The 12,564-nt window shown below is 40.1% G+C and overlaps 1 protein-coding gene across 1 annotated transcript; it reads right to left on the reverse strand.

Annotated features, from left to right (window-relative positions):
- Window positions 1-896: 896 nt before the first annotated feature.
- LOC147605642 (uncharacterized) lies at window positions 897-1,877 on the reverse strand. The gene is made up of 2 exons (XM_086793336.1): window positions 1,410-1,877; window positions 897-1,320 (listed from the first exon to the last, which is right to left on the reverse strand). The coding sequence occupies exons 1-2, from the start codon at window positions 1,767-1,769 to the stop codon at window positions 1,054-1,056; spliced, it is 627 nt and encodes a 208-aa protein (XP_086649462.1). The 5' UTR covers window positions 1,770-1,877; the 3' UTR covers window positions 897-1,053.
- Window positions 1,878-12,564: the final 10,687 nt, after the last annotated feature.

The raw sequence follows: 12,564 nt of genomic DNA on the forward strand, positions 1-12,564 counted from the left end.
GATAATCCATTTTGCACTTCTTGTTGAGCTCACCAAATCCACCTCAAGCTCAAGTGTCTTTGAGCAATTTTGTCAATTACACATTCACATCAAACACACCCTCCCGTAACATTCCATGACCAAAACATCTTTGCCTCGCGGCTAGAGTAACCTTGCACCAGACTAGAAAATATATATTTTGAATCTGAACTAAGATGCCTGTCACTCTTTTGCCGTTACCTTGTTCAGGTAAGTTAATCATCACAGTCCATCCAAGTCCCCTGACCTGCACAGTCCCCAATCATGACCAACTTCTATGGACTTGGTTCTAAGTGGCTTCATAATACCGATAACCACAAACAGGGGTCTGTATACCACTATTGTGATCCCAAAGCCTTTTTTTGAACAAAAATGCAAAGCTCTTCCTTGAAGCATCCATTTATCTTATATTAACTAGTCGCACACGCATCCAAGGCTTTCGCAACCCTTTCAATAAAAGTTCAATCCTAAATGGCCATGGCCTTGACAACTCACCACCTTCACAACAAACCCTCATCAGCAAATTCAAAAGATATTTTCCAGGCAAAGTTGATCCATGGTGCAATTCTAGAGCAAGAAATCAATGCAGACATGGACATGAACATGGACAAGAAAAGGGATAACTCATAAATCTATCCATATGCCCACAGAAGTAAACCGCTTCCATGCATAGCAAAGCCAAGTGGAAGGATACACACGAGTAACTATGTAGCGCTTTACCCATGAACAGCCACCAGACGTGTCCAATATATCACCCACAATTGCAAGTGATTACTAACTAGCTTGCCAATCATAAACTCCTAATACCTGCTCATGAGATATAAGACTATCTCATGTTTACTCTACACGACAATATTCAAGCCAACTACAACCTCACATGGTGAACTTCAAATTTTACCTGGAAATATCCAGCGGCTGTATGCGAAAGGGATACATGTGGATTACAAGTGTAGTTACTACAATGTCTGTAGGAATCAATAAAGTTGCCATCTGAATTAGCATGGATGAAGTTTGAACCAAGAAAAACCCCACTAGTCATAACCAGTCATCATAGGCAACTACCTCTCGGTTAGGAAGAGGAAGCTCTTGTACAGAAGGCCTTGGACCATGCCCTTGAATAACGGCCTCTGCTGTGGCTGAGGCAACGGCAGAAGCCACAGCTGACATGAACAACCTTGATTTGCACCTGCGAGGCAGACCCTGATGGCGGCGGTGCTTTTTTGGATCAGCTCTTTTCTGGGATTTCCGGCTGCCTGTCTCCACTTCTGGCAGAAAGCCTGAGGCTGCCCAAGAAATTTGCACCTGCAGGCATCATAGAATATGCTTGATCACAATTCTGCTGATGAGCCCAAAAATTGGAAAATTAAAGATGTAAGAGAGCGCAGGCTTACCTTTCTGTTTGTGTTGCCCATTCGTATGCCCTCCTTCCCACCCATGGCAGCAACCACGTCCTGTGCGATCTCCCTGGCATCAAAGGTGACCAAGCCATAACCCTGCTCCGGAACCACCCTCACCTGAGCGACGTCGCCGTAGTTCTGGAAGAAAGCCTTGAGACGATCGGTGGTGGTGACCTCGTCCAGGTACCTCACCATTACAGTGGAGTCGAGCGGATCCTTATGTGGCCTTGTCCTCTTCCTGCTGCGGGACTGTCCCTCGTTGGATTTGCGCTTGGAGGAGGCCAGAACCCCAGCGCCGTAAGTGCTGGTGCGAACCCCTCTTCTGCTGCGAGCTGGCCGCCCGGAGGTCTCCATCGCCTCCCCGCAGTTAATAACCTAAAACATGTCGATACAAGGTGTAGATTGATTATATCTTTCTTAGATATACGAAAGTTACCTCTATTGCGGTAGAGCAATTGGTGAAGCGTGCGTGTGTTTGGGATATATGAGTCTTACTTCTACTAGCTCTAGGACACTATTGGGGGACTGTGTCTCTTGTTATGAGTCTTAGCTCTAGGACACTATTGTGGGACTGTCCCTCGTGCTAAAAAGAGTGTGTTTGGGATAAGGTCTCTTGTTATGAGTCTTACTTCTACTAGCTCTAGGACACTATTGCGGGACTGTGTCTCTTGTTATGAGTCTTACTTCTACTAGCTCTAGGACACTTTTGCGGGACTGTCCCTCGTTTATGCTAAAAAGACTAAGTGGTTGAAAATTTGGCCCTATAGCTTGCAATTTAATTTTCTTTTTATGCCGGCAGGTCCTGTCTCTCTCTCTAAAGTTTACGACTATAGCGCATAATATTGTTAACTTCACTAATGATGTGGGCACAACACCAGTTGCAATCGCAATAGAGGCGATTGCAACTTGTTGCTTTTTGTGAGAGTTGGTACTAAAATTAGGTAGCACTAGGGTAGATTCGAAGCCAATACCACCAATTTGGGAAGCTTGGGTGCAACTGCTAGGCTCGCCTTGAGGCAAGTGAAATAGAGAAGGTTACCGGTAATAATGGTAGTAAGTATTCAATTATGCATGGTACTTAGGAAATAGACAGAAGCCACATAGCATGGTGTAGCCTCTCTGCATGTCCAATTTCTTGGTTCTTGGGTATGACAAAGGTTGTGAGTGATGTGGGATGTAAGGTGGCAAGAAGGCTGCAAGTAGCACTATGAGTTGATATGTGAGCATTTAATGGGCACAAAGGCTGCAAATAGCTCTATCAGTTCATTTAATGAGCACCACTGTGAAATAGAGTAACCATAAGCTAAGATTTGGGATAAATCATTATGTTGATTAACATGCAATTAGCAAAAAATCATACATAATGCCTAAGTAATTTAGCCTTTCACCAAAAGATGGAAATGGCCTTCCATAAGCCAAGGTATGGTAGCTCTAGGCTCCAATGTACATTCCAAGAGTCATATGATCAAAAGTATCAAAAGGTACAAATGAAGATCCATGAGCCTCTTTAATAGTCGAGTCCCATGCCTTAACTAAAGTTCCTACTTTATTACAAACCATCTCTTTTCCAAGGATTCTGTCCTCAAAATTTGCTCTATGTATACTTCGATACATCCTCCAATATACATCAATGGAGAGGATGGTAATGAGCTCATAATAGGCTGCAAATGCATCGATTGAGTAGCCAACATTCTCCTCAATGTATACACTCCTCATGATGACCATTGAAGTCCAATAGCAATGAGAAGAAGCCTTCAAATAAACTTCTCCAAAATCTGTCCATAAAATTCCAGCATGTATACTTCCTCATGAAACCCTTGTAAATCCAAAGAAAAGTATACCACATGGTCAAGAAACACCCTTCATAAATAAACCTTATTATTGCACGTAAGAAAGTGGTTGCCATGTAGCCTCATCCAAGGGTAAATGCTTCCATTTGATGAGGAATTCTTCACTACTCCTATTCCTCAATTCTCTTATTCCTCTCCCAACAATCCTCTCCGGGTCATATATGATCTTCCCTTCTTCTTCCATGGGTCGAAGCTCCTCCATCACTTGAGGTATAGGCCACACAAATTTCTTAAGATTGGATACTATGGATTCTTGTAGAAGTGGGCAAATTAAGCTTGTAGGCTAAGTCACCAACCTTCTTGAGCACCAAATATGGCCCATAATATCTCTATGAGCAAACTTTGGGTTGGTGGAGCCGTTGAGAATGTTATGACGGCTTTTTGGAAGCTTCAACAACACAGTCACCCTCTTAAAACTTCAGCATTAGCCTTCATGACATCTTGAGCCTTCTTCATGTTGTCCTTACAAAGTTAAAAAAGATGTCTCATCCTTTCCAATTCATCTTTGGCTAAAGGATTAACCACCTTGTCCTCTTGAAAAGCCATGGATGGCATATGCACTTGATACCCATAAAGAGCCTCAAAAGAAGACATCTCAATGCTCAAATGCTTGCTTGAATTATGACAAAATTCAGTAAGATGAAACTATTCATCCCATGAAGCTTGTATATCATGACAATAGTGTCTCAAGTACACCTTAAGCCACTTGTTAGTACACTCTGTTTGCCCATCCATTTGAGGATGATAGGTTGTAGATGGAGTGATTTGTGTGCCCATGTTCTCATATAAAGATCTCCAAAAAGTTCCCATGAACTTGGTGTCTCTATCACACACTATGTTGAGTAGCAATCCATGCAACTTAAATACATGCTCCATGAATTGTTTAGAAATTTGAGATGCTCCATATGTGACCTTGGAAGCAATAAAATGGACCGATTTAGTCAGCCAATCAACCACCACAAGTATTTGATCCCACCCATGCTTAGTCTTGGAAAGACCCGTGATGAAATCCATTGATTTGTGAGCCCACTTCCCATACGAAATGGGTAAAGGATGAAGTAAACCACCAGGTAGTTGATGGCTATTCTTATTTAACATGAAGGACACTCCATCACAAACTTCTTGACATTCCTCCACATGCCTTTCCAAAAGAAGCTTTTGATCTCTTTGTCATATGTCTTCAACACACCAAGATGACCCGCAAGTGAAAAAGAATGCATCTCATGAAGCACCTTTGGTATAAAGGATGAGGTAGAAATAAGATACACTCGATGCTTGTACCATAAGAGGTTGTTGTGAAGCATGTAAATGAGGAATATCTACATGATTACCTTACTGTAATTTCCTATAAATGTGGGCAGCAACCTCATTTAGGAGGTATTCCTCATGAATTCCCTTAATCCAATCACTATAAACCTCCATAATTGATGCCATAGTGCAAGCCCACATTCTTGACAATGCATCCGCTACTACATTGTCCTTGCCCGGGATGTATGATATCTCAAAATCATAACTTTGAAGAGTGGTCGGCCACCTCTTTTTCTTGGGAGAGAAAGTTGGTTGGGAGATAAGAAAAATTTCAGCACCCTATGATCACTTCTCACCTTGAGGTGGGAACCATACAAGTAGTGATGCCACTTCTTGATAGCATGAAGGATAGCAAGCATCTCTTGCTCATAAACATGCAATGCCATCTCCTTTTCAGTAAGCTTTCTACTCTCAAAAGCAATGACTCCATGCTCTTGATACAAAACAACCCCAAGTCCTCTTCCACTTGCATCTGCTTTCACATAGAAAGTCTTGAAAAAATTGAGACAAACAAGAATGGGGGCTAAAGTAAGCAAGGATTTGAGCTCATTGAAGCTTTTTTCGGCAATAGCATCCCAAAAGGAAGCTTCCCTCTTAAGAAGATCAATGAGTGGTTCTGCTACCGATGTATAATGTTCCATGAATCTTCTACTATAGAAAGAAAATAACCCCAAAAATCTTCTCAATTGAGTTGAATTTCTTGGTGTTGGCCAATCTTTTACACATGCCACCTTCTTTGGATCGGCTTTTATGCCATTCTCTCCCACCAAATGCCTAAGATATTCCACTTCATTGACCATGAATGAGAATTTTCTCTCTTTTGCAAATAGCTTGTGCTCCCTCATCACTTCAAACACTTGCTTCACATGAGATAGGTGCTCTTCTTTGCTCTTACTATATATCAATATTTCGTTGAAGAACACTAGCACAAACTTGAACAAGAAAGGAGGAGCCACTACCCTATTCATTAATGCTTGGAAAGTGGTTGGTGCATTTGTAAGACCAAAGGGCATAACCATAAAGTGAAACAACCCTCTTTCTGTCCTAAATGCAGTCTTCTCTCTATCACCCTCCTTCATCCTTATTTGATGTCATCCCAATCTTACATCAATCTTGGTGAAAAATCTTGCTCCCTTGAGCTCATCCAAGAGATCATCAATGCATGGAATGGGTACCTATTCTTGATGGTGACGTTATTCAAGTCACGATAATCAATGCGCATATAAAAAGACCCATCCTTCTTCGTCACCACCAATAGAACGAGAGAAGCAAATGGAGATTGTGAAGGCTGAATAAGACCCATGGAAAGAAAATCTTACACTTGCTTTCCACTTTCTCTCTTTCCACCACCTTGGACAACCGATAGGGAGGCTTATTGACAGCCTTTGCATTCGGTTCAAGAACAATGGCATGATCAATCTCTCTAGGAGGCAAACTCTTTGGCACTTGAAAAATATCCTCATATCTTTGTCCACATGGTGTCCCACTGCTTGTTGCCATCCCTTCTTGAGCAAGATGCAACACATAAATAGTGCCAAGAATCTCTAGTTCCCTCTTAAGTTGCTTTGGGGTGATCAAAGAGAACTTCTTTGAAAGATTTCCAGCCAATAATACCTATTGTCCATGATGCATGAAACTCATAATCCCTTGTTGAAGATTTAGATGAAAATCCAATCACACTCCAAAATCACATCAATAGGACCTATCTCCAACACTACCAAGTCACCCTTCCAAGTGTATGATGAAGATAAAACCATATCAATAAAAGGACATGCCAAGCTAGTCTTCTCATTTTCTCCATTGGTTACTTGCACTTGAAAAGTTATGGGTAGTTCCACCAAAGCAAGCTTGAGAGTTAATGGATTTGGAATTGATGAATCTATGGGTACTTCCAGAACCCACTAATATATGCAAAACTCTCCCATTGATGAATCTAACCAAACGTAAGGTGTTTGGGCTCTTGCAACTCACCATTAGCTCTTGAGAAATAGAGCACACACTTGCTGAAATTTCTTCATTTGTGGATGCAACTTCACCCAACACATTCCCTTTATCTCTTCCATTGGGATCAAAAGTAAATTTCCCATCTTCTTTTATGAAGGAGTGATCCTCAAGGGACTCATCATGTGCTTCTTCATTGAAATCCTCAAATTCTTCCCCATTATGAGAGTCCTTGGCATCTTCCTCCTCATCCATGAGGATCATAGTGGCCACAACCTTCTTTGACTTGTATTTGTGCCTAGGTTTGCATTTGAAACATAGGCCCTTGCTTCTCAACTCTTCAATCTTAGGGTCATCTACTCTTTGAGTTTTATTGAAGTTTTGGGGAGGATTGAAGGTTTGGGAAGGATTCTTGTTAAAGTTATCCCCTTTCTTTGCATCATAATAGGCTCCATCCTTGGGCTGTCCACCTCCATAAACTATAGGGAATCTTGGAATGGATGATTGGGTTGAAGGAAGAGAGCTTTTGCCAAAATATGAAGGAGTGATGGTTGGCTTAGAAGAGTCCTTTATGGTACCCATAGGTTGGGATCTCCTATATTTGGGTTCATAAAGCTCCGCCAATCTCATGGCCTCTTTGATAGTGCTTGGTCTTTGGGCTGAAACATCTGCTTTGATGTTGAAATCCAAACCATGCACAAACTTTTTCATCTTTATGTCCTCATTCAATCCTTCCACAAAACATTTAAAGCTTCATAAAGTTTTTGATGTACTCTCTCACCAACATCTCTTTTTGAGATAGCTCATACCACTCCTCATGGTATCTATCACAAGTACCAATGGTGAAATGAATGACAAATTCATTTCCCTCTTCAACTCATCCCATGAATGCGATATGTTCCCTTGTTTAGCCATGTGTCTCTACCATTGATGAGCATAGTCCTCCATATGCAATGATGAAAATTGAACTTTGTCTTGCTCATCCTTTGGGTAGAGCTAAAAGTATGTCTCCAATTTAGCAATCCATTCCTCCAAATTATATGGGTTTGAACCATCACCAACTTAGAGATTATGACCTTATCTTTGACATCCTTTGAAGTATGATTTTATTTCCCAAGATGTGGTGAAGGTTTGAATTTCTACATTTTGGAGTAAGATTCCAAGAATTGAGATAAGTCCTTGTACTCCCGCTTGATGAGATGAGGTAGTTCCATCCACCTAGCATGTGCATGTCATTGCCTCTCTATGAAGGACATATGATCCCAGTCTTACGTGTCATGCACGATCTCTTCTTTATCCCAATACATCTCCTCTTCCTCAATCATGGATTGATTTACCTTTTGTTGGGTAAACACCCTCTTGGCATCCCTATAAGATGTATCCATAGATTTGAATGGTACTTGTGGTGCTTTCCCATTTAATTAAGATGAACCGACATGGAATGAAGTTGGTCCCATATCCTTCAAGAGTGGTCTTTAAGCATCATGAGTCCGGTTGAGGGAGCCTTAATGTTGAAATCATGAGTGGCTAGCCTTCAAGGAAGCCTCTTGCCAAGCTTGCTTTCCTTCCCTATGGATTTCAACATAAGTTTCTTGGAAGTTTTGCTTGCCAATGTCAACTTGATGCCTACCATTCCTCCCTTCATGATTGTTGATTTAAGGTTGACTCATGGTTTGGGTCAACCTTTCCTCCATAACTCCCATCTTTGTGAGACCATGGTGTCAAACTTGGAGTTCAAAGTGTAATTGATAGACTCCAACTTTTCCATGAGAGGTTTAAAGTCAAGTCGATCCACCAATAGTTGAAGGAGGGCATCATTTGATGTGGGTTGTGAGGGTAGAGAGGTCAGAATGAGGTGATCTAAGGCTTGTTAGAAAGCTCTTTAGATGCCCTATCCATCTATGAAAAAACAACAGAAATTGGATGTGCCCTAGTATTCTCTAATTTAGGGTTAACAGGGATACAGCTAAAAATGAAGATTTGCTCCTAAAATCCTCAAAACTTATCGGAATTGAAATATTCTTAGATCTTGAGAATGATCTAGGAGTATACTAAACAATGATATAAAGGGTTTGACCTAGTCAATGTGCAACTATTCTTTGTTTTGACTTTTAGCTCAAAGTCAACCCCCTAGAGATTTGACCATCCAAATGACATCGAAATTGGGTGTACTTTGGTTTGTTGGAGAGCCCTAAGGTTATACAATCATTCCGCGATGTCAAAGGCCCGAAGCAACTTGTTATTCTTGATTAGCCAAAGATTGCCTTTCGGTGAAGTTTGGCAATTTGGAGAGTCAAGATCTAAGGGAGTACTTTGAGAGTATGTAAATGCCCAAACCTCAATGCAATTGTGCACGGATTGAATTAGGGTTTTCAATTTCTACAAAAATTGTCAAAGTGACTCCAAATGGCTTCCAACACCAATGCTTGGAGTTGATGAAGATTTTCCGTCTCTTTATGTAGATTTGTGAAGAACTTTCTTTGGTTTTTCCCCTTCAAGAGAGCTCCAAAATCTCCAAGATCTTCAAGAAAAGCTCCAAGAATGTCCTCTTTGACCTCCCAAGACTGTTGCTAGACTAGAGAAGCCATCAAATAGTGCACCATGGCAAGTAGATGAATCAAAGAAGATTGCCTCTCAGACTGAAATCACTGCTAGCCCTATGTGAAATTAGGAAGAGAAGACCCCACAAACTAAGCTCTCCAATGTTACCCTAAGCTATTAGATGATGTGCCTAATGGTTCTTAAACACCTTGGAAGCTAGAATTCACCATTTTTAGGGTTTCTTGAACTCATGGGAAGCAGGAGAAAATTAGAGAATCCATGCTTCAAAAATACCTCAAAATGTTGCTCTATGTGTTGCTAAAAATGTCCCCGACCATAGCCCCAAGGTTGTGTTTGCAAACGGCTACTGTGTGATGAACCATAGCCATGGAAAGCTTGAAGAAAAGTGGAAGAGAAGGTAAATACATAATTATCAAAAAATTAACAGTAATCACTCCCACTTAGTTTAAATTTGGTCCATAGCCTTTTAAAATTTGGTCCTATGCTCAGATTTGGTCCAAGAACCATAGTCTCACAAAAAATTTGGCAAAAATCAATGGAACCATGGATCAAAACACAAGAGCTCTGATACCAATTGAAATGGAGTGACCATAAGTTGACATTTGGGACAAATCATTATGTTGATTAACATGCAATTAGCAAGAAATCATACACAATGCCTAAGCGATTTACGCTTTCACCCCAAAGGATGGAAATAGCCTTCCATAAGCAAAGGTATGTTAGCTCTTTTCCCAATGTACATTCCAATAGTCATGATCAAAAGTATCAAAAGATATAAATGAAGATCCATGAGCTCCTTTTATAGTTGAGCCCATACCCATGCCCTAACTAAAGTTCCTACTTTATTACACACTACCAAGCAATTAAATCCATTGAAAGGTTAGAGGCACCTCACGTAGGGTGTCAAGCTAAGAGTTCAAAAGGATCAATTGATCCATGTACATGGATTATGCACTCTTGTATGTGCATTATGTAAAAACCCATGTTATTTTTGTGAGCTTAATTCCTTGATTTGGCACTTATCTCCTATATTTTACACTTTGACTAGCCTAATCTATACATACAAAGCTATCTAATAAGCCCTAGTATGCAAGATTTGCATAAATGTCCTGAAATTAATGGTGTAATTAAATATTAATTTATAAAGTTAAGCAAAATAGAGAATTAAATTACTTGCAAATCACTCCCAAATCGCCACTATGAGCTACCCATAAGCTCAACTTGAGATTCTCCACTTTAATGATTTATTTTGCAGCTAAAAAACTTGAAAAAGCACACAAAAGTAACATCCAAATACCGGTGTCTTTTTATTTATGGGTGGGCAAGGACTCTATGGAACACAAACTCTAAGCTAATGGAGCCATCCTCGGTAGAGATGCCAAAGATTCCACCAAAATGAATGATGAGCCTTGAAATGAGAGGAGAATATAAGAAATGCAAGGGTCAATTTACCATTAGCCACGTGCGTTGCAACTATCCATGTGTCAATTTACCATTAGCCGCATGTGTTGAAAGTATCCATGTGTTGGATTGCAAGAGACTTAAACACTTGGTTTGATGTTGTTACACCACCTAAGCCTCGACCTCTAATAGGTATGTGTAGAGGAGAAATTGCATTATAGAAAGCTCTGCTCAACTTTCCTACCCTCTCTTTGATCAAGACTAGAGGAGGAATAGCATTATAGTATACTCTGCTCAACCTGCTATCTCCTTCCTACCCTCTCTCTTGAGAGCAAGACTAGAGAAGAAGGTGAAGAAGAGAAGCAAGTAAGCAACACACCACTATTAAGAGATAGACTCAACCACCACTACTCACATGCACATGAAAAGGAAGAAGCAAACAAGAGCACAAGAGACTCAAAGCTTAATTGCATCAAAGGCATTGTGTATTGTTGTTATTCTCAGAATGTCTTATATGTAAAGCCTTTGTATTTACACTTGGCAACCCATGGGATATCTGAAGTGCGCTGCTATTATTCGTAGGTATAATACAAAGATAATTTCAAGATTTTTACATAAGTGTTTTAAGTTTGGCATCCCAATGATTCATAACATGAAAGTACTAATTACAAAGGTTAAGGTAAAGTGTAAAATGCCATTACATAAAGTGATGTTATATCCCCTCCCTAACCTAGTTTATGTCCTCGCAACTGATGAAGCATAATAGGAAGATCTATAGAGAATGTGGTTCACCCAAAAGTGTATCTCAATGTAATACGCTTGGTGGTCCCACAAAAAGGTTTGTAAGGCTTCCAAAAGCAAGCATGTGTCAAACATATCCTTGAAGTTGATTAGCCGCCCGATAGCCTTGGAGATGCTAGATTCTTTGATAATAGCAAAAGATTTACAAGGGGCTTAAATCTTCATTGATGTTAAAAGGACATATGATGAATATGGTTTGTGTTGGATGTCCACTTGAGAAATGTAACAATGAGGTCAAAGAACACCAAATGGTAAAATGGTGTTCATAGTGTCCATATAACAAGTGCAAAAAATAGTCATAAAGATATCATGATCTTTGATCCAGATATGATCTCAAATGAAACTTCAAAAAAATATTAACTTCATATAGCTAAATTAATAGATTATTGATATAAGGTAAGGGATATTTATTATTAATGGTTTGTGTATTTCTATGTAATTCGCACAAAGACTGATGGTTTTTGTCTAGTCCTATGTAATCTGTTGAAATATACAAGTGAATAGGGTGTGTGTGGGAACAAGCTCTTGGATAGAGGCTGTAAAAGAGGAGATGTAATTGTGAAAGAACCTGTGAAAAGGTTAGGAGAATCTACTGGGAGAGAATAATGGGTAGCATGAGGGAATTTAGGAGTGTGGAGTTATTCTGGGAGATAATCAGGGAAAAGAGAAGAGGTGGAGAGAATCAGGCAAGAGGTGGAGATATTCAGGGAGTGAATCATGGAGAAATCAAGGGGATTTGATGCTTGATGTAAACACTATAAATTGAGGCATAGCCCTAATGAGAATTTGCTGGTTTTTGAGTATCCATGCCTACATTAATCTATGTGCTAATTATTCACTAATTACGTCTTAATCACTTGCTAATCACTTTGTTAATTATGTTGATTCTAGTGTTTGATCCACCATAGCTCATCATTTAGCTCAAATTTCAACATAGTATCAGAGCCATGCCTAGAATCAACCAGATTTATGAGCCCATTAGTGAATTAATCAGGATTAGTAGGTAATTAGCAAAAAATCAAGTTTTTTAGTGAGTTTTCACTCTTCCCCTTCACCCCCAGCCAGTGGAGGGTCTCTAGCACTTAGCACACATCACATTAGGTCACAAGCTTCTAGCTTAAGCTAGCCAACACCCCTGGCTACCAGCCCATCGAAACGGCGCAGCAAACCGCCGAAGGAATCAGGAGATTTCGCGTTTTTTGTAGGCGTCTTTTTTCTCTGCAATTTTTGCCATTACTACTTGCTCAAGTCAAATTGCTTCAATTCCTCCTAGACCAAGGGGTAAT

Source organism: Cibotium barometz, chromosome 59, assembly GCF_041138505.1.
Source record: "Cibotium barometz isolate CiBa-2024 chromosome 59, ASM4113850v1, whole genome shotgun sequence".
Lineage (NCBI taxonomy): Eukaryota > Viridiplantae > Streptophyta > Polypodiopsida > Cyatheales > Cibotiaceae > Cibotium > Cibotium barometz.

Excerpts from the sequence above, each read along its gene's own strand:
- LOC147605642 (XM_086793336.1), bottom strand. The coding sequence starts at position 1,769 with ATGGAGACCTCCGGGCGGCCAGCTCGCAGCAGAAGAGGGGTTCGCACC. Across the intron at positions 1,321-1,409 it reads TGGGCAACACAAACAGAAAG|GTGCAAATTTCTTGGGCAGC; the intron begins GTAAGCCTGCGC and ends TGATGCCTGCAG.